Source organism: Ctenopharyngodon idella, chromosome 16, assembly GCF_019924925.1.
Source record: "Ctenopharyngodon idella isolate HZGC_01 chromosome 16, HZGC01, whole genome shotgun sequence".
In the NCBI taxonomy this organism is placed as follows: Eukaryota; Metazoa; Chordata; class Actinopteri; order Cypriniformes; family Xenocyprididae; genus Ctenopharyngodon; species Ctenopharyngodon idella.
Genome location: NC_067235.1, coordinates 14411934 through 14434486, shown reverse-complemented (window position 1 = coordinate 14434486; position 22553 = coordinate 14411934). Strand labels below are relative to the sequence as shown.

At 36.3% G+C, this 22553-nt stretch overlaps 3 protein-coding genes across 13 annotated transcripts in view; 2 read left to right on the top strand and 1 right to left on the bottom strand.

Annotated features, from left to right (window-relative positions):
• The window catches only part of LOC127497749 (histone-lysine N-methyltransferase ASH1L-like), a 29057-nt gene extending 23268 nt beyond the window's left edge, over positions 1–5789 (bottom strand). For 7 of the 11 annotated variants that reach the window (XM_051866457.1, XM_051866462.1, XM_051866463.1 and 4 more), the window contains exons 1-2: positions 5274–5789; positions 526–1210 (exon numbers count right to left, since the gene is read on the bottom strand). In XM_051866457.1, the coding sequence (XP_051722417.1) occupies positions 526–1029 (504 nt within the window). In that variant the 5' untranslated portion in view covers positions 1030–1210; positions 5274–5789. The remainder of the gene's footprint in view (positions 1–525; positions 1211–5273) is intronic. The other 4 variants (XM_051866458.1, XM_051866459.1, XM_051866454.1 and 1 more) reach the window with 3 other exon arrangements.
• A 2421-nt stretch (positions 5790–8210) lies between these two features.
• Positions 8211–15645, top strand: dap3 (death associated protein 3). Its single transcript, XM_051864578.1, is given in 16 exon segments — positions 8211–8314; positions 8439–8480; positions 8578–8703; positions 10967–11006; positions 11009–11067; positions 11203–11311; positions 11410–11502; positions 11575–11705; positions 12247–12327; positions 13337–13510; positions 13648–13707; positions 14156–14230; positions 14232–14246; positions 14493–14585; positions 14587–14611; positions 15447–15645. Coding segments are annotated over 16 exon segments (1248 nt in total). The 5' UTR covers positions 8211–8275; the 3' UTR covers positions 15533–15645.
• A 148-nt stretch (positions 15646–15793) lies between these two features.
• Positions 15794–22551, top strand: gba (glucosidase, beta, acid). Its single transcript, XM_051864576.1, is given in 11 exon segments — positions 15794–16115; positions 16210–16404; positions 17778–17924; positions 18014–18147; positions 19796–19968; positions 20106–20292; positions 20294–20344; positions 20437–20661; positions 21533–21696; positions 21931–22047; positions 22146–22551. Coding segments are annotated over 11 exon segments (1554 nt in total). The 5' UTR covers positions 15794–16060; the 3' UTR covers positions 22252–22551.
• Positions 22552–22553: the final 2 nt, after the last annotated feature.

The following is a 22553-nucleotide window of genomic DNA, read 5'->3' as shown; positions in this document are numbered from 1 at the left end:
ACACCACTTATTTTTATTTATTACTATTTTGGTGTAACCATTCCATGGTGTTATGATCAGAGGATTTTAGAAGGATTTGGGTGAATGAGACAGAAGGACATGGCACATAACACTTGATCAAGAATAAAACAAATGGGAGGAATGTATTTAGCTGTAGGCTCTCCAGTAACTGTTTTCTGTTCAAAAGAAAAAAAAAGAATAACAGTGCATAGATGGAAGACTTCCAACTGCATATTTTTCAGTATGTGGGAGAATGGGACAAAAAGATAGAGAAAATGGAGTGAGAACAAGCAAGAAATAAGATCTGAGTGAGCAAAAAAAAAAAAAAGAAAAAAAAGAAGAAGAAGACAGAAGCATGTTATAAAATGAGGGGATGTAAAAATAGATAAAAAAAAATGTCAAACTGCTGGTGGCTAAAAATGGCAAGATACAGACAGAAATAGTATCAAGCATTTGTCACTATATTTTTAAAGAATTTTAGAAACAAAGCATGAAAGAAATAAAGAAAATAAAAGAAAGACCTACCTTTTTAGAGGCTGTAATTACTGGTGTAGAGTCACCTTTTTTGGATGAAGTGGGAAGTGGGAGATTCATCCTTGTGGAACCTTTTGGAGAAATGGAATTGTTGCTATCTTTTTTCTGAATCTCTCGATTTGACTGCTTGCCCACTCTGATTTCGGAACTGGAGACTTCACCTCCACATGAACTATGACCATCTCCGTGTGCAAGCCTTTGAGAGATCCTAATTGTGGGCCTGCATATGAAGTTCTCAAGGCTCTTTGGGGGCTTCTTCGTCCGTTTTGCTCCAACCCCTATTTTCATTCTTACATTTCCGTCTGACTGGTCGAACTTTGTATCTGTTAACTCCTCCGGCCTAGTCTGCTGCTGGGGCTTAAGTTCGATGTTAGTATTCTTTGAGGAAGCTTCTGGTTCAGCCCCTTTGGTTTTTCTCATCCTCTTCCTGTCTTCTGTCCTCTCTTCTTTCTCCAGTCTTGGTGCAGGTGTTGCCTTTTGCCTTTTCTTATCCATTTGAATTTTCAGAGTAGTAAACGTTAATGGGAGTAGTACTTTGAATAATGTCAAAGTTTGTCAATAATTAATGTTCAGCTTATAAGAAAAGATAACGTTATGTTTTTCAGTCTTATTTAATACTCTTCTTTCATCTCATTTGACTTGAGAGAGCAATAAGGTACTGGTACCATGGAAGGGGCTATAAAGTAAAAACAAGAAAGAGACAGACATTAGTCAGTTTACTCAGTGTGTCACAAAACATGACACAGCATTCAAAATGTTTCATCAGAAAACCTAAGCACAAAGTGAGAAGATTACATATGCAGGCGGTACAACAGAAAATGCTACACTTTTCAACATTTACCCACATATCCAGCTCAAAAAGGCAGCAACTTTACACTCAACAGTTGAGTTACCTGAGCTATTGCTGTGACTGACTAGTTCAAATACTTAGTGCTCAATTTAGAGGCATGGATTATTAAAGCATGTGCAGCTGGCTCTGAACATGCCGATTCAGATGCTAATGGCATCTGTTTTTGAGTAGCTGACATGAAATACTTTTAGAAAGTAGACGTCCTGCAGTGTGACATGCTATACTGTATCTCTACAACATAAAATTAATTTGTCAGATTAGCGAACTAAAACAAACAAACAAACGACAACAACAACAACAAAAAACTTACATATAGAGGAATTAATTTAGATTAATCTGTTAAGCATGTCTAGATGTATTCAGCTATGTATGGTTGCAACCTTCTGCTTTTTGTTGTATAAAATTATTAAAATAAATATTTGTAAATTTAGCATTCAACTATGTTTTAGTACTAACTCAGACTAAAGGACATTTCACATATTGAACTGTCATCACTGCCAGACAGAAAATCTTACAATGTTGACAGATTTATGGTATATTATGGTAGTCGGGGTCAGGGCCCACTAGTGGGCCTCAGCAAAATTTTAAGGGGGCCTCAAGATGACTTAAAATTATTTGAAATAATACAAAGCATAAAAAAAGCATTTATCATTATTATTTAGCATTAATCATCTAAAATCATCTAAATCATGAACAACTGAAAAAGTCATGTAAACATAATAGTTAAAAAGAGTGGAAACCCTGGAGAACATTCAGCTCCTAAAACTGTCTGAATCCTGCAATTTAACTTTCAATATTATTGTGGACAAGGGGGCCTTAGAGTCAAAAAGGTTCAGAACCAATGGTGTATGCCTGGTGAATCAACAGATTGTAAAAATGTGAATTTTAACAATCTTAAAGGAAATGGTTGGCCATTTTCGTTGTTAAAATCTTGCAGCTCATAAAAATGACATTTTATGCAAATATGCATCAACTACAGCTTTGACAGTACTTTTCTATTCTTTTTTTTGTGTTTTTGCATTTATTTAGATAGTATAGATGGAGAGAGGACAGGAAACGAAGTGGGAGAGGGGGCGGGATCGGGAAAGGACCACAAGCTGGGACTCAAACTCAGGTCATCCAAAGCGCAATCTCACTACATGTCAGAGCGTTGCCCACGAGGCTGTCAGCTTCGATTAACAGTACTTTTCAACTAGAACCTAAAAAGGAAACCTATTATTTTTAATGAAGAAGGGAGAATTGTCTTTGTTACTACTTTCAAGAGAGTTTGTTGGTTTAGAAATATAGAAATATTTAGAAGATTTCTCTGCTCCCCTAAGACATGCACATTTTTATCTTTATTATGGTTTCTCCATTTGTTGCTCTGTCAGAGCAGTTCAGAATACTTCCAAATTTGGTGTAATAGAAGAGCAGCTCCATGAGTAATGACATATGAGATGAAGAATTCATCTTTAAAAAAATCCAGATAGCACTATCTAACACAGTTTGGTTCTTTAATATAAAGAATGAATGTGCAAGATCAAAAAAAAAAAAATTTACTCTAAAGGAAGTTAGAGGTTTAAATTAACTCTAAATCTACATATCAAATCTTTTAACTTACATAATATACATGACCAGCACGATACATCTCAGTATGCCATTTCCTTTGGGACATACCCACATAAAAATCCCCAGCAATTGCGAAAAACTGGCTGAAACTCTGTTTTGAGTTGTCTGAAAGGCAGGTGCTTTCCCACACAGAGTGAGGTCATTCTATGGAAGATTCCGCATGATGACCTCAGTGCGTTAACTTGCACAGGGGACCCATAAAATCCAGCGGCTGACCTCCAGGCTCCAGGGAGGAACACGCTAATAAAGCCCAGGATCAGTAGTCTGAGACATCTGTGTGTTGTTGACTGAGCTCTGTCAAAGCATTTCCAATATCAAAATTTCCATCCACTCATGCAATCTTGTCTAAAGTGTCCCACCCTGATCTCTCAATCTCTGTCTTGAATCATATCATGAAGTGCTTTAGCGACCATTTCTAGCTAGTAAAAGTAACACCCTTTGCAGGTTGTTTCAGTCTTTGCTAATTCTTATTAAGACGACAAAAATCCAAAAGCATTTCACTTGCTGAGTGCAATCTTCTCAGCTCCTCCTTTAGGATTTGGTGCTAAGAAAACAATCCCAATGGAACGCTTGAAAAGAAAAATGGCCCGAGGAGAGGAGAGAGAGAGCAAAGTACAATGATGTGTGTGTGTGTTAGAGAGCAGAAGAGGGAGCTCTGTGGCTATTAGTAGCACAGTTCAGAAGCAAAGTGAGAAGGACGTTTGAGGGTCTTTCTCTCCCTGGGACATAAGCCTACTTTTCAACATTAACCATAATTATTCATTTTCTCGTACTGCCTTAACATTCTGTCTATCCACAGGTTTCATTTCCCATCTATTCTCTGCCTTTTTCTCTCCTTCTATTTCATCTACCTTGTTGCTGGTTTTGTTCATAACTGTTTCTTTCATTATATTTATTTGCTCTCTCTTTTACACTCCATCTTTAAGGCATATTTTCAAAAAAGACCACACTGAGCAGTTAAATAAGTCACTGTTTCCCTGTAAATCAAACACATATGCTCTTCCTTAAAAATCTGTTTTGGTGTTGCTGATACAAATCTTTGGAAACAAGTGAAAATCTACTAGAAAACAACTATTTTGTCACCTCTAATTAACTTTGCATTTTTCCTTTCATTCTACTCCTCCCATTTCCCCCCATTTTCATTATAGTGTCCCTTTTATTCAGTTTTACCTGATGTAGCCTACTCTCAATCCAACCCTTCAGTGTCAAGTGCAATGAGGAAGTTATTAGGTTTCACTATGTTTCGGTTTGTGTATGTTATCTCATTACAAACTGTTATCTTATAGGGCTCTTCTGTCCACTTATGTATTATAAGACAGCAATACGAAGGTTAACACCAGCCTTTGCCAGTCAAGCAGACCTGTTAAGCTCTTCCTCTGTTTCGCTTGTCAACCAGATTCAGTCAAATATTGTTAATCGGTGCAATGTGAAAGTAGCATACTGAGTTGCAAACAAGATGACATCACTGAGCACTGCTCTTAGTTCAGCGAAGCTTTTCTCCCTGGCAAGATTTAAGGGGTCCCTGGGCAAACTCAGAGAACTAACCGTGATTTGCCCACAAATCCATCTGCCAAATTTGAAAATACAAAGGGATAAAGCTGTTTTGATTCTACTGGCTCCTCTGTGACCTAGATATAGCCTGGTGCTCCAAAAATAGCAGAAAACTAGAGCATTAAATGAAAAAGAAACAGAGATATGGACAATTAATTAGGTGTCTATGACAATAATGTTTTAGTTGGTTCGCCACTTGAGCAGACGAGTACAGCATGTCAATGCAGTGAGAATACGACTTGATTGATGGGACATAACAAGTAGGAGGTAGAATAAGTTACTGCTCCCCTCGCTGTAGTTAGAATTTGGAGAAACAGGTTTTCCAGTGAAAAGAAAACAGAGAAATGTCGATACGATCCTGTTATCTACAGCGCGAGGACAGAATCGATATAAAGTTGTCGGGAAAGTGGCAAAAAAAAGGATAAGCAGACCGCGACTTGGCTTTCTAATCTATTATCAGCTATTTCGAGCTGTTTACAGATATTACAGCGTTATTATTGGAATACATTAAATTGTATAAGGGATACTGCACGCGCGTATGTTTACGATAAAAAGTGTCTTTGCGTATTCATGCGCGAGGGCCTAACAGATGAAGGTCCCGTTTCAAATTACATTTTTATTAAGCAACGGGGGTAGTACACTCCGAAAATGTTCTCGAAAACTAGTCGGAGATTTAAGAAAACAATAACAACCATTTCCACATTGCTTCACGAAATGAAAAATGACTTACCCGAGCTGTAAAGAGGACGTATCGCAAGAAAAGGAGCAGCTAATTTACAAGTGTGCGCAACGAGCTGAAACGATAAATGGAGGGATGTTGCGTGTCCATTGCGCGAAGCGAAGGACCCATGAAGATGAACATTGTGCAACACCACACGATACTCACGTCCCCCCTTCTTCTTCTCTTAGCCCCCCTGTTTCTATCCGTCTCTTGCGCAGTTGTTTTACATCAAAAGCATGGTCGTACATTGTGTACCCAGATAGCCACAACCCAAGTTCACCGATGAGGGGAGACGGAGGAGAGGAATGACCATGCTGTATATGTTCGGTTACTGAGCTGATGCCTGCAACTTGAGCTAAATTTATCCACCAATAACACGAGAAAATAGAAATGTAAACAGCCACGCACATTTATCACCCTAGCGGATGCTGTTTTGTCGACACTATCAAAGAGCGGATCAAAGCAAAGATAATCATTAAATCTAACGTGTGTGTGTTAGAATATGATATTGAATAATCTAACCCGAGATGGCCGACTTTGAAATGATGAGCAATGATGTAATTGAATTGTGGGCCAGCCTGCGTAGTTCATTTGAAAGATGTGTTATTTTTTATTGAGTATATGTTCATATTTTGGAATTTATCAACATTTGATGTTTTATTTAATATAATACACACAACTAAACCACCATCTGAAAACTTCGTGCCCAGAAATCTGGCTCTTGAAATACACATGGGGTCTATCGCCAACACCTATTTTGTATCTTTCCTTGAATTGCATTACGTTGTATTACAACATACATAATATTAAATGGGAGTAACTGCGCACTTACTGCGGGTGACCGATAGGTGGTGCAAACATAATACAGTAGCTACATGTAGTCTACAGGACTAACTGTAAAAGAAACTGTATACAAGTTATGTAATGTAGCTGATATGTTACACTAGGCATATGTTACGTAATTAAGTTTATAATACATAACAATTATCTAAAAAAAAATAAAAGCAGGAATGGATTTTCAATCGAGAATAAAATTCTTCTTTATTAGACTTTGGATGAGTTTCATTTAAAACTCAAAACAGAATTTTTTTTTTTAATGTTTCAAAGGTAAGGGCTTAATAAGTAGATGACTTAAAAATACTTAATAACTATATTTAGACTACAACCATGAACGATATAATACATTTTTGGAGTCTACTTGAATAATGCCATCTGTTATCATTCCCATTCTTCTCAGTGGAAGTTATTTAATTATTGAATTTCATCAGTTAGGTTCTCAAGACATTTAACAAACAACATAAAGGGCATTACAAACATATATTAAAAATAATTTAGAAAAGACAGTTTTATGGCTTTTTTTTTTTTTTTTTTTTTGAAAATGTTGCAGATTCAAAATATATTTCAAGTGCTGTTTGGAAATGAGAAAAATAGTGTTTTAATCACTCCACTTGCACTGATGAATATAAAATATCCTAATAACAAAAACAGAGTAAACCTTTTTCTGTTTGAAATGTTGAGTGAAGTAAAACTTTTGATAGATTTAAGGGCTACTTTAAATTTCATTTTAAAACTCAGAAATTGTGACATCTCAAGCCAAAAGAGAGAAGAACAGGGACATTCAAAAAATAATGGTTTCTCTTTCAGAATGACAAAAAACAAAAAAAAAAACAAAAAAACAGCTATTGTATTCTATAATAAAATGAAAGTGCTCAGGTGTTTATTTCACATGATATAACCTATGTGAGCAATTTTAAAGGAAGAGGGAAACATATGTATCCAAAACAAACTTCGATGGAGGTATAGAGATATTAACAAAAAAGTGGTCTAGGCTATCATTAGCCTGCTGCACGTCATTAATTAGGCCTACTCGAAAACTATTGTTTAGATAACTTACTACATACAAACAATATTGCCAAGTGCATTGATTTCTGAACGGAAAATGAACTTATGGTATAATTTCAATGAAAGTCATTTACACATGAGGCTGCCATTTTTGTCATGTTGCAGGTCTCAGAGCAACACACAGTGGTGTTTTGTTCCTGAATGAATTAGCATTTTTGAACAAATCAGTTAAATTAGCCTAATGATGAACAATTCATAATGATAATCATCAATTAATGATGACTCATTCATAATGAACATAAAGACAGTCAATTGTCGCCACCTACTGGCCCAACAACAATATAACATACATCTCCACTAAACTGCACCACTAAAGCACACATTGGCAAAAAAAAAAAAAAATGTTTTTCAAACTTAAAAGTCTACTCTAACTTTCAAATAAAAATAATAGTAATGGAGCAAAACTTAAACTGGTTTGTTGTTTATTTAAACATTTGTTGATATCATAGTTTTAAACATTTAATATTTTTGGATTTTTATATTTTAAGATTGAATGGGTCTGGGACAGGGTAAAATAATACAGTCTATGCGGTAAAGGATATATATATATATATATAAAAGCAAAAAGTAAAAGTGAAATATATTCATTTAAATCAACCCCTTGGACATAAAAGATGCGAAAAGATTTATTTCGGCTACTTTGAATGAAGCATAATGGTATACTTATAATCAACCAGCAGAAGCTAGCGGGTCGTGATAATCATAGATATTAATACGTGCTGCGTATGAATTCAATACAAAAACATATCTGACGCTTACCAACCAAACCTTGACCTCTTGGTCATACGTCTTCGTCATTTGCGTAATGACGTAACTTCCGACGTCTGTTGAAACAATGATGGCGACCTCCATCGGTCGTGGCCCGTGACAGTACGACCGTTCGCGGCAACCAGCAAGACGGGGGTTTTGTTTTACATGTAACCCTTAAATGACAAGTTGTTTTCTAAGCATCTGACGCCTTTTTTTCTAGTGGTAAGTTATTGTCTTATTCCGTTTGTGTACATGTTGTAGCCGCATCATGCTTCATGCACGTTCATGCTTTCAGCCAGCGTATCTCTCGCAAGGTGAAAGACACGAAGATCCCTGAGACTCTCTCTGAGAATAACATTATGTTATTATTGTGTAATTTCGGCAAATATATAATGTCCGTAAGTAGACGCTTGCATAACAAGTCTTCAGCTTAACGGTTTTAAAGTGAACATAGTTTGTCAACGTGATTACATTAAGAGCACATCTCTGGTTAAACGTATAAATTGCTTGCTCTTGTTTCAGAATATGAATCTGCACAAACTGTCCTCGCGTTTGCGTCCTACAGTAAGTCTCATTAACCTTTTAATATTTATCTATAAATTATATTTAAGAACATTTAACAGGATAGATTACTCATAACAATTAATTATGTCATTATCAGGTCACACAGAAATTCAGACATCTCCATATCCAAGGAAGTGGCCAGCAGCTGGAGGCGGTTGTCGTGGAAACATCATCAGCTGAGCCAAATCCACTGTCAGTCTTCAGAACTTCAGAACAGGATCCAGTATGTCTTATAAACTTAAAACTGCGCACACAGAGCATCTTATGTAGACATTAATCAAGACATCGTTCCTTGAGGTTCACTTATAATGTTAATAAAGTTTTTTGCACTCTCTATATATTAGAAAAAAAAAACAATTACTTTCAACCTTCATTCTGACTCTCCTTCTGAAATGATCTGTTTTTAAGGGGAGGCTCCTTTAAGGCTTGTCAGTAAATGGCCACTGTTATGATTGGCTAACATCTTTGCATAGGAAAAAGTATCAATGCCCACTCGCTATTGCACGAGTAAGTGAAAACATTATCCAAACCGTCATTTACAGACAAAGCATTATGAAATCCTTTACTTCTCGTTTGTGATGCAGCTTCTGTCAGATCCAGTACCTCCATTTGCCCTGTTGTCGACAGACTCGTGTGCGTGGAGTAACTGAACGTGCATCTGTACACTGTATTCAGTGTAGTAGACCACGTCAGTGATTATAATGGGTTCTGTTTGATTTTGACACGACGCTCGCATCCAGTGTAGGCAAATGTCAGCGGTTAAGCCAGTGGACGGGGCCTGTGGTGCGATGATGTCTTTCTCTGGAGAGATGTATTTGCCCATGTGATGTCAGAGATCCTGCAATGTCAAAACAAGCCATTGTTTTTGGAGCTTGATTAAATAAATGCTTTGTTCATAATAAGGAGGACGTTTTAAGCTATGAAACTTGCAGGATGTTTTAATGGTACAAAGACCTCTTATACGTCAAAAGATCAAGGCAAATTTGATTTCTCATATCATGACCCCTTTAAAGGGGTAGATCACCTCTTGCAAGATTGGCTTTTAATAAAACTTCCCTGTCTATGCCATAGAAACATGAAAATGTCGTTAAATCGGTTCTACATGACTAAAGAAAACAAAGATAAAGGGTTGCGGTGTTCCCTTTTGCCAAAATCATCAACACCCGGGCCGTAGTGCAATTTTGATTTTGGTGCTGTCAATCTGACTGTCTGTGTGCGGGAATACAAAAATGTGGAAGTTGGTTCTGTAGTTTTAACCAAAGCTCTGGAGCTGTTTAAAGTCTGCATCTGTATCTCGGTGCATATAACATGGAGAAAAAGGACACATTGTTCATTTACATATACTACCAACACTGTAACAATACACAGGTGGTTTAAAATTGAATAGTAGTATAGTAGATGATGAAATGAGTGAAACAGTCCCATAGAATGCATTGAAGAAGGGACTGATCTATAGAACCAGAGGGTGGGCTTTATTTTCTTAAGCCAAAGCCAGAAAGTAACTACCCAGAACACCTTAACAACTATATAATAATATCAGTGCACAAGAAGTTAAGCTATTGTACAGTAGAATGTACTTCTCAAAATAATAATAATAATAATAATACAGTGTATTAAAACGATATTTTCTAAGGAATATCACATCGTTTTTCATCCATGTTTTAAACAGTAAATCTATGTTGTGCTGCACTTTGTTTGCCAAAAAAATAATTGAAATTGAAATTTAAAAAATGAAATGAATTTCATTTGATTAAAATTTTAAAAGATTAGTTAAATTGTTAAAGCTTTATGCATTAATTTGTTTACCACTGTTTTGGATAATACATTTGTATTTAATCATAAAACACATAATCCAGAAAAATTTACATAATTTCAGGGGGAAGAAAATAATTATTGTTCGATATCTATGGAAGCTTGTTTATGCCACAGAATAAAAAATTAATTGCGACTTTTTCATCTTACAGTTCTGACTTTTTTTCTCGCATTTGTGAGTTATAAAGTCCAATTCTAAGGAAAAAAAGAATTTGTCTAACAATTCTGACTTTATAAGTCACAATTGCAACTTTGTTACACAATTCTGACTTTATAACTCGCAATTGTGACTTTATATCACGCAATTCTGAGAAAGTCAGAATTGTGAGATGTAAACTCTCAATTGTGAGGAAAATAGTCAGAATTGTGAGATAAAAAGCCGCAATTACCATTTTTTTTTTTTTAAATTTTATACAGTGGCAGAAACAAACTTCCATAGATGATATTATTAACAGAATTTGGGGGAAAATAAAAAGGAACTTCATTGGGCTCTATAAATGTTAGATCTGAGCATCTTATCATGTTGCTTTGCTTTGTGATTTACCTATTATTCAGTATTTACATGATGAACTGCCCCTTTATACAGCATGGAAAATAAGTTATGGAAAGTTCAAAGCTCTTGATGTTGTGACATTCCATCCTCATTGTCGACCCACTCTTTTTTTCTTTCTCAGGCATGCCATTCGGAAAGACATACTGGGCAGTACTACACAATCCCCCAGCTCACATCCAAAAACTCTTCCCCCATGGACTGCCTCCACGTTTCCAGTTGCAGGTTTGGGAACAGTACTATGTGTGTGTGTGTGTGGAGCACTTTAGTATAGATTTAATATAGTCTAAATAGAAATGGCATGATGTTTGTGGTGGAAGTTTCCTAGACAACTAATACATGTTTGTACTCTTGTTTCAGGTTAAGACGTTTAATGAAGGCTGCGTGATGGTGAGGCCGCCAGCGCTGGAGCTTATGTCCTATCTTAAAAGAGCTGATTACAGCAAGCCCCCCCTGCGTTACATACTCTGTATCCTCAAACAGAAAATTCCCAGTGAGCTGTTTTACTTTGTGCATATTCCTCTTCTACATTTAATATTTCACACATTCCTTGACAATGTCATTTAGATGGAGATACTGGCTCTGGAAAGACCCTGTCTTTGTGTCACGCCCTGCATTACTGCTACACTCAGGGCTGGCTGATCCTGCACATACCTGATGGTGAGCTGCACTGACCCTCATTCAATTGCAAGACGAGGTGAAGTTTGGAGTCTTATGATGTTCTTTCTGTAGCTCATCTGTGGGTCAAGAACTGTAAAGAGCTGCTACCCTCTTCTTCCCGCCCCTCACGCTTTGACCAGCCGATTCAAGCATCCCAGTGGCTGAAGAACTTCAAAATCACCAATGAACGCTTTTTATCCAAGGTACAACTTGATGTGGTAATTGTATGGTAGGGTTTATGGGTATGCAAGTAGGTCATAGATCACCTTATCACATTGTCTGGCCCGCGGAAATTTTATATTCTATTTTTTTTTATGTAATTCATTTTTTTTTAAATACAAAATATGGACTTGTTTAAGTTGTCTAATGTAAAAATATGAAAAAAAAAAGAAGAAATTTTAGAAATTAAAATTTCATAATATATATTACTACTATTCCCTCCTTGTGTATGTGGGTAGATGTTATTGTTATTACTTATTTATTATTTTTGTTATTTTTGAAAAAAATAATTTCTCAATTCTGACTTTATAAGTCACAATTGCAACTTTATATCACACAATTCTGACTTTATAAAACACAATTGCAACTTTGTTACACAGTTCTGACTTTATAACTCGCAATTCTGAGAAAGTCAGAATTGCAAGATGTAAACTTGCAATTGCGAGGAAAATAGTCAGAATTGTGAGATAAATATTTTTATCTTTTTTTTGGAGCTGCTCTGATGTCAATCTCATCAATTGACAGATAAAGACAACACAGCGATATGTGTGGACAAAGAGAGAAAGTACTGAAGAGGGGCGGCCTTTAGGGGAGCTTGTTGATCAGGTGAGTTTTATTCTTCTTCATCATCATTATCATCATCATCATCAAAACTTCCAAATTACCACTACCTTAAAGGGTTATTTCACCCAAAAATGAAAATTCTGTCATTAATTACTAACCCTTCATGTCATTCCACACCCGTAAGACCATCGTTCATCTTCAGAACACAAATTAAGATATTTTTGATGAAATCCGAGAGGTATATGACTCGTCCATAGACAGCAATATAATCAACACTTTCAAGGTCCAGAAAGGTACTAAAGACATTGTTAAAACAGTCGAAGTGACTGCAGTGGTTCAACCTTAATGTTATGAAGCGACGTGAATACTTTTTGTGTGCAAAAACAAAACAATAATAATGAACTTATTCAACAGTATCTTCTCTTCTGTGTCAGTCTCATACATTGTTTACGTCCAGCGCTTCCAGGTTCTACGTCAGAACGCTGACTCATTATTGGCCGGTTCCTGCATCAGCATCACACGCATGCTGCTAACTTGATCAGCTTTGGCCAATACTGAGCCGGCATTTGGACGTACACTGGCTTACTGCGGCAGCTACAGAAGGATAATGACAGGGAAGAGAAGATATTGTTGAATAAAGTCATTATTTTTGTTTTGTTTTTGCGCACAAAAAGTATTCTCGTCGCTTCATAAAATTAAGGTTGAACCACTGTAGTCACATTGACTATTTTAATGATGTCTTTAATACATTTCTGGGCCTTGAAAGTGTTGATTATATTGCTGTCTATGGACGAGTCATACACCTTAGATTTCATCAAAAATATCTTAATTTGTGTTCTGAAGATGAATGAAGGTCTTACGGGTGTGGAACGACATGAGGGTGAGTAATTAATGACAGAATTTTCATTTTTGGGTGAACTAACCCTTTAAATATCATAAACTTCTTAGTCATTTTTGTAGTTTTGTCACCTTGTTCTATTATTTTATACTTGTATATGTATTAATTATTTCTGTTTATTTATTCTTTAATAATTTGATTAAATTTGAACAGGGTGTGAATCGCATGAAGAGCAGCAGTGATGTGGTGGGTGCAGTGCTGCGAGAGCTGCGGCTGCAGGCAGGGGGTGCCACAGATGGCGAGGGGGCCTTTAAACTGGCCGTGGCTGTGGATGGAGTAAATGCTCTGTGGGGCAAAACATCTCTAAAAAAGGAGGACAAGACTATGGTATGTTGGTATAAATTGGCTAAAATAAAATATTAATTAATAAGTGTTTAAATATCATACATTTATTAATGTTATGAAATCATTAGTATCAGTGCATTTTTTTTTTTTTTTTTGTAACTTTTTTTCATTTTATACAGTGTGAGCCTGAGGAACTGACTCTGATTCATAATCTGAGGAAGATGATGAAAAACGATTGGGTAAAAAAAAAAAAAAAAAAACCCCTCTCACTTAATACTATAATACAGATTTAACTCTCAGTGAGTTGTTTACTCTCAATTTAAGGCATGTTCACACCAAGAACGATAACTATATTAGTGTCCAGACCAGCGGACAATATCGTTCTGTTTATTCTAAGTTAGTAAGTTTTGTCGTTTGCTGCTTTAATTGCTCCAGCTCTTAAAAGCATGATGGATTCTGATTGGCTGTCAATGTATTGTTTATTAGCTTGAAAAAAAAAAAAAAAGTTCTGAAAGTGATTCCAATGATAGCGTTTCACTGTGTCATTATTGTTATGGTGTGGACTCTGCTGCTGTTCTTTTATATTTCGAACGATTCTTAGAACTATTTCTTTATCGTTATCATTATAGTTATCATTCTTGGTGTGAACGGGCCTTTACTCTCACTTTATATTGCTCTCTGTTATAGAGTGGAGGTGCTATTCTCACAGCACTGTCTCAGACCGGGTCCCTGTTCAAGCCACGGTCTGCTTACCTTCCCAACTGAGTTACTAGGAGAGGTCAGCAACCCTCACACACAAAAGAACCACATTATGCCCTTTTCATTAAACTGCTGAGTAAATGCCCTAAGTTAACAGAGTTTTGTTTTGCATTTTACTTCAACAATAGACTTTGAAGCATTTGCAAAACTTTAGAGGCCCCTGACATGGTCTGTTGCATGCATGTATTGTCTAGGTTTGTTAAAAGGGCTTAATGTATTTTCTCTTCTCACTCTTTCTCTTGATTTCCCTATTTCTGTCTTTCAGGAAGGGTTTGATAATATGGAACCTTTTGTGCCAGTTTCTGTGCCCAACTACAACGAGAAGGAGTTTGAGAGCTGTTATCTGTACTATTTAGACCTGTAACTGGCTGCAGCATCCGCACAGTAAGTTTGTGTATTTATGTGTCTGGGTTCGAGCAGTGGCAACCGGCAGCGCTGTGTGTAGAGAGAATAAAGTGGTCATATAAAATGTAGGAAGTTCCTGTTTACAAGTTTTCAAGTCATAATTATGATTTAATGTGCATTCAAGTGATTTTTGGATTGAATAAAATGAAAGCGATGGGCAGTGTCTTTTTTCATTCTTTCTTTTTCACTTCCTGACAAAGTAGGAAGCTTGTTTAATATTAATGCTACATAGTGAAGAGCTAAGGATGTACATTTGGTGTGTAATTGATGTTTTATATTTATGCATTCTATATGTTGTCTAAATCAGGGATTTTCAAACTGGGGTCAAGGGATTCCCAGGGCATGCAAGGAAGTGTTAGGTGGTGGAAAAGTGTAAAAAAAAAATAAAAAAAAATAAAAAAATATATATATATATAATAAAAATAAGATTAAAAAAAGTGAGTAAATAAATAAATACAGTACAATAACAGTACAGTGCTATGAGTAGAAAACACTTAATAGAACTTAATAGAAACTATTTTAGACATTTATAATCATTTTTCACAGGGGTATATTTGATATTTGGGGGTCCATGGCATTTAAAAGGCTGAAAACCTCTGGTCTAAATGAGTAGAATTTTCTGACAAGCTTTATAGCTATTTTATATCCACAGAACAAAAAATGTCTTTATAAAACAGATAATTAAACAAGCCATGTTCATGTCTGTTCATTTTGTAAATTAAGATCATTCTGACATCATTCTTGAAGTCAGAAATAACGTATTATGTATGTTAAAAGATATCCATTTTCAGTTTCTCTTATCCTTTACCAACAGGTCGATCTGAAGAAGGAAAGAAAGAGCTCATCTTTCTCAGCAACAAAAATCCATCCATCCTGGAACGATTGTGTGCCGCCTTGTAATGCACATTTGTGTCTCTCTTGTATCTTGTATCTGTACATCATGTGAATTCAATAAACTTAATCTGCTTAAATAAGCAGAATTTTTCATAATAAAAACCTTGGGGAAAAAACCACTTGGAAAAACCTTTACAGCTTTTTTTTTTTTTTTTTCATATATAATAAAAAGGTTTTATATATATATATATATATATAAAACCTTTTTTGAAATGGCTCTCCTAAAAACATTGTTGTTGGAAGTCACGTGGTGAAAGGAGGTGGTCATGTGGCCGCAGCCTCACCCGGAACTCAGTCGAAAGGTGCGTGATTGTTTATAGCTCAGAAACAGTATGTAAAAGTGAAGGAAAGTGGTCCTTTAAACAACATTTAGGGGACAGTAATGATAATAATATTTCCGTTTTTAGGCTTCAGACAAACTTTAAATACATAGAGGGGGTTGTCTGCTAATAAGTCGTGAGAGCACGTTTAAATATTTTAAAAAGCGTTGTTGTTTACATGTAACAAGAATCTCCGCTGCATCTCATCGACAGAATGAGAGAAACCGCTCTTTTCATTCTGCTCACTGGAGTAATCAGTATCGCAAGAGGTGTGTTTATCTAAATATAATCAGATAAATGATATATGTCAAACTACTGTTGTCTTAATTTTATCTGTTTGCTTGTTTGTGTCACTTTGTCCAGCTGACAGTAAGGACTGTCTAGCACTGAATTTCGCTCATGGTTCGGTTGTGTGCGTGTGCAATGCGACATACTGCGACTCGATGGGCCGGATTGTGTTGCCAGATTCCGGTCAGTTCTTGTCATATGTCAGCAGTAAATCTGGCAGCAGACTCGTGAGGAGTCAAGGCCAGTTCCAGAAAAACAGCACAGGTGCAGGTGAGTGCTATTAAAGTCACCATGAAATAAAATGGACAATTCTTATTTTTTTATGAAATATTTATATAAAAAATAACTTTACTCTTCCTTTTGCTATTACATATTTTCTCTGTTGACTTGTTTACTGGCGCAAGGGTGGGACAACCTGTAACAGATTACAGCAATAGCAAACTACAACCATCCAGTCAATTCCCGGTTGAAAAAAATAAAGTCCCGCCCTACATACGTCACAATAATGAAGAAAAGACCATCGCAATTTTCGTTTCATCCCAACTTTAAAAGAGACAATGCACAACTGAGATTTGTTAGATCATTTGAGTGTTAGGCCTTTAAAGGGATAGTTCACCCAAAAATGAGAATTCTGTCATTAGTTTTATAAACTTTTTGAAGTGTCAAAGTGGTAGTTATGTAGCTGTCTATGGAAGGACAGAAAGCTCTCGGATTTCATCAAAAAGATCTTCATTTGTGTTCTGAAGATGAACTAAAGTCTTATGGGTTTAAAATGACATGAGGGTGAGTAATAAATTACAGAATTTTCATTTTCAGGTGAACTAACCCTTTAAAGAGTTATTTCACCCCAAAATGAAAATTCTGTCATTTAGTACCCTTTCCAAACACATAAGTCTAAAGTTCATCTTCGGAAAACACAAATGAAGATATTTTTGTCCATCCTCTGAGAGTTCACACAACTTTCACACATCAAAAAGTGCAAAAAGAGATTGTAAAAGTAATCAATTTTTGCAATTTTCATTTTTGGGTGAAAAAATGTAAATAAATAAATACAAGTTATAGTTATTGTATTGTTACTTTTTTTTGGCCATTATATCAAAATAATACAATTGTCACACAGAATCAGTCCAGTTTTACATTTTGTCAAGGGTGCACCTTTTAAAGTTGGTGAGTTGTGATGGTCTTTTCTTCCCTAGATGTTACATATATCCGAGTGAAACGGCTTCTCAAACATGAAAAAATGTAGAGTAGGTCTTGATTTTGTCCATTAGGAATTGATTGGATGGTTGTGGTTTGCTATTGCTGTGATGTCATGTGAGTGACAGGTTGTCCCGCCCTCACGCCAGTAAACACATCATCAGAGAAGAGATGTCACTGCAAGAGGGAGGAAAAGTTGTTTTGATTAAAGATTACAAGGGAACATGAATTTAAAAAAAAAAAAGATGTGCACGGCTGAATTATATATATATATAAAAAAAACTATTCCATAAAAAAATAAGTATTGTCCATTTTGATTTCATGGTGACTTTAAGAAAGGAGGGAAAAATCAAGTAGAGAAAGAAGTATTAAATAAATAAAAATTATATATATTTAATATTATGTCAAATGCTGAACCCCTCTCTTTCTTCTCTCCTGAATCTCAGCTCTCAGAATCACTCTGAATCCCAGTCAGAAGTACCAGCGCATTAAAGGATTTGGAGGTGCCATGACAGATGCGGCAGCCATGAATATTCTGTCTCTGTCCTCTGGAGCTCAGGACCAGCTGCTCAGACAGTACTTCTCCCCAGACGGTGAGAGTGACAGAGACAGAGAGGGACAGAGAATGAAAATGGTTTCAGCATTCTCAGTTCTGAATGGTGCACATCCCTGTCTGTCACAGGTATAGAGTACCGTTTCGTGAGAGTGCCAGTGGCCAGTTGTGATTTTTCAACTCGCCTCTATACATACGCTGACACCCCAGGGGACTACGATCTCCAGAACTTCACCCTTGCCAAAGAGGATATTCACATGAAGGTATCATACACATACAGAAACACACCATCACAAATTTGGGGTGCACGATATTGACAAAATATTATAGTGTTTTTTTTTTTTTTTCTTTGTGAATTTGAGATAACAGTGACATCATGCGCATACTTATTACGTATTCAGTCTATAGGCGTGTGGTGTTTCTTTACAAAGTGACATTGCCAACTACTGGCCTGGCATGCATAATACAGCGTTTTTAGTCATTTTCGTGAACAGGGATTGTTTTGACAACATGGCCACCAGTACGCGAAAAACACATCTAGTACATCTAGGCCCTAAAATGAACACTCTCTAAGTGCCAACTGCTAGTAAAAATTGGCGTTGGCGACTATATAAAATGATTTATATAGTCGATTTCTAACAATGCATGGACGTGAACAAACGTAAACGACGTTCGGGACAGTTGACTGGCCAGTGCTTCATCGTCAAAAAAAGTTTAAGCCTTGATAATTTAAATATTAAAGCGAAAGGGAGCTCATTTCTACGGAGCTCCAGACATATCATGCAGGAAAAAAATAGTAGGCTAAATCGTGCGCACAATTTACTAATTTGTTCCCTCGAAATAGTAAATCGTGCGCACATTTTAGTAAATAAATCGAGGGAACCAAATAGTAAATCATGCGCACGTTTTAGTAAATCGAGGGAATGAATTAATAAGTCGTGCGCACGATTTAATTTAATAATTTTAATTTAAATATTTTAAGATATGTCAGTACAAATTGCTTTCATTTAAAACAGCTCAAACATGCATTTTAGTCTGGGACTAGCTTAAGCCTTGTCTGTGAAACCGGGTCTGTTATGTCTTAAGTGAATGTAAAGTTGAGAAAGTAAACGCATGTGTACAGTATCACTCTTAAAGTGACAGCAGCCTAATATTTCTGCTGCTGTTTGTGTTTTTAATGTTAATCAAACAAAGGACTATGCAGTGTTATTTTACATTTTCTTACTTTATTAAACTTCTGTATATAAAAACTGCTGTTAGAACTACCTGAAAAGCATTATTTATTTCATTAGTATCTTTGTTATTGTATTTATTTGTGCTTTTTTTTTTTTTTTTTACTAACTGTTTACTTGTCCTTAATAATGTTTTAAATTTATATTAGTTAGGCTATTAGTTGTGGTATCGAAATTGGAATAGAGAATTGTGAGTTTTCACCGAATCTAAAATTTTGGTGTCATTACTGCCTGTTCTTGCAAAAACAGTTTCATGGCCGGTAAATTTTCTTAAGGCACCAGCCATTGGCAGTTGTGGCAAAAAGTTAGTTTTAGGCCCTGAGTACATGGTGATCGTGTAGGAACCACCAGTAGTAACCACCAGTAATCCTTGTCATAAGCAAGTGCTTATGAATGATTATTGAATCATTCACACAACCGATTCAATCAAAAATGCAGATTCATTAAGTGATGTACACCACTGTGTGTTGCATGGAGATCATTCTAATAGGCTACATCACACAGTAAATGCATGGACTCTCAAGGTGCAATTTTGCAAAGTGAGTGACAGACTCAATAATGTCTGCTTGCACATTGTTAAAACAACAATTACAAAATTACCGTGGACGATACATATTGCACACCTCTAATCACAACACCATAGTGTCATATTCTCATTCATTTCATCTTTCTCCCGCAGATTCCCCTGCTGCAGCGGGCACAGGCTCTCTCTGCTCAGCCTCTCAATCTGTTTGCCAGCGCCTGGAGCGCCCCCGCCTGGCTGAAGACCAATGACGCACTGACTGGGAAGGGCTCACTCAAAGGCAAGCCAGGAGGCAAAGAGCATAAGACCTGGGCTCAGTACTACATTAGGTGCATGAAGGAACCTAATTCTGCATTTAAATACAAATATCTAAACTAAATGGACTATAATATTTTTTTCATAATAGTAATTTTCATTTCATCCTTTTTTGATCCTTTTAATGATGACTTTTACATGTCCTATTTAGATTTCTAGAGGAGTATGGGAAATATAATCTTTCATTCTGGGGGTTGACGTCAGGGAACGAGCCCACTGCAGGCGAAATGACAAATTACAGTTTTCAGGCTTTGGGTTTCACTCCGGAGACACAGCGTGACTGGATTGCCCTGGATTTGGGTCCAGCACTCCATTCCTCATCCTTTCCCAAGACCCTGCCTTATGATCCTCGATGACAACCGAGTTCTGCTTCCACACTGGGCTAAAGTGGTAAGTGAGGATGGGTGGACAAAAAGAGGGATGGGAAGATGTTCATTAAGATGCAGATGGTGGTAAAAGTCCACTTCTCTTCCCTGTTGTAGGTTCTGAGTGACGTACAAGCAGCACGTTATGTCCACGGCATTGGTGTTCACTGGTACCTGGACCGTCTTGTACCTCCAGACATCACACTGACAACCACACACCACCTCTACCCAGAGTACTTCCTGTTTGCAACTGAGGCGTGTTCAGGGTGGAGTCCGGTGGACCATGGTGTGCGTCTGGGCAGCTGGGACAGAGCAGAAAACTATGCACATGACATCATACAGGTACATGATTATCTCAACGCTTCAGAAATATATTTGAAAAATCAGTATAGATAAAAATTATTATATACTATATAATAAAAATTTTGATTTTGAGGATTTAGTAGGAAATACAGAATTATACATATTAAATACAAATTACTGTTATTTTTAGTAAAGGCTTACCTGTAAAGTATATTTAACATATATTATTTAATATTACATTTTATATTTAATTATATTTAAGACTTTTCCCTCACCATCTTTTTTTTTTTTTTTTTTTCCCCAAAAAGGATTATAAAATGTGACCCTGGACCATATAACCAGTCATAAGTTGCACGGGTATATTTGTAGCAATAGCCAACAATACATTGTATTGGTCAAAATTATCGATTTTTCTTTTATGACAAATATCATTAGGATGTTAAGTAAAGATCATGTTCCATGAAGATATTTTGTAAATTTCCTACCGTAAATATATCAAAAATGTATTTTTGTGAGTGGATGTTCATTGCTAAGGACTTCATTTGGACAACTTTAAAGGCGATTTACTCAATTTACTCAATATTTTGATTTTTTTTTGCACCCTCAGATTCCAGATTTTCAAATAGTCGCATCTCGACCAAATATTGTCCTAACAAACCATATATCAATGGAAAGCTTATTTATTTAGCTTTCAGATGATGTATAAATCTCAATTTCAAAAAAATGGACCCTTATGACTGCTTTTGTGGTCCAGGGTCACAAATATATTTTAAAATTAACTTTGTTGAGGGCTGCAGTGCCATTAATATACAAAGTGGTTGTGACATAATATATAGAATTTTTTAAATGTAATTATTTAAAAATTATTATAAAATGTACCTTTTATCTCTCCAACTTGCTCTTTATTTAGGACCTGAATAACTATGTGACAGGCTGGACAGACTGGAACTTGGCCCTTGATCAGGATGGAGGGCCAAGCTGGATTAAGAACTTTGTGGACAGCCCCATTATTGTGGACGCAAGTAAAGATGTCTTCTACAAGCAGCCCACCTTCTACAGCATGGCCCACTTCAGGTTCGACTCATTTTAAAGCACTGTTAACTCTGGCAGAATTCAGCTCTTGCACAAAAATGCCATCTAGTTTAAATTTCACGTAGCCAATTATGTAATTTAATTGCAAATATAGAAGTAGGCATTTGTGTCAAACTTGGGTTGTGTAAAACAATGTGATATTTTATAAATCTGAATCATAAAATCCAAATACAGCATTGTTAAATAGAATAGTTTTTGTGCTTTTAAAACTGACAGCAAGTTCCTGTGGGAGGGGTCACAGAGAGTGGGCGTGTCCTTCAGTCAGCACACCAGCCTGGAAATATCTGCCTATATCAGACCTGATGCCTCAGCAGTGTTCATCATTCTCAACAGGTAAGACTGATGTTCTCATTTACACTCATCTAGTGTTGTTACGTAGCAGTCATTATTACATGTATTCAGTTTGATATAAAATGTTTCTGAAACTGCAGGTCTGAAAAAGAGGTGCAGTTTGAAGTTTGGGATCAAACGCTGGGCTTTTTGCCAGGAAGTGCTGCACCTCACTCCATCCTCACACTACTGTGGAACAGACACTGAGCGGCCATGCTACACACTGGGTCAATAACCCACAAATGCACCTTAATGAGTAACTCTGAAAATAATTTCAGTCATGCTTTAAGGCCTGTAACATTTCAAATGACTGCAGCAAACATGATTACAAAGAAATCATTTCAGAAGACAATAGTGATTTATGGGACAATTATCAGTTTTAGAGGCAGTAAAAAGCATGATGTGATTGGGTCATGTTTTAAAAAATGTTAACATCCCTGGAGAAAAACTCGATGTATGAAGTTTCTTGCACTGAAGGTATTATGAATTAAAAAGACGCAAATGCAACA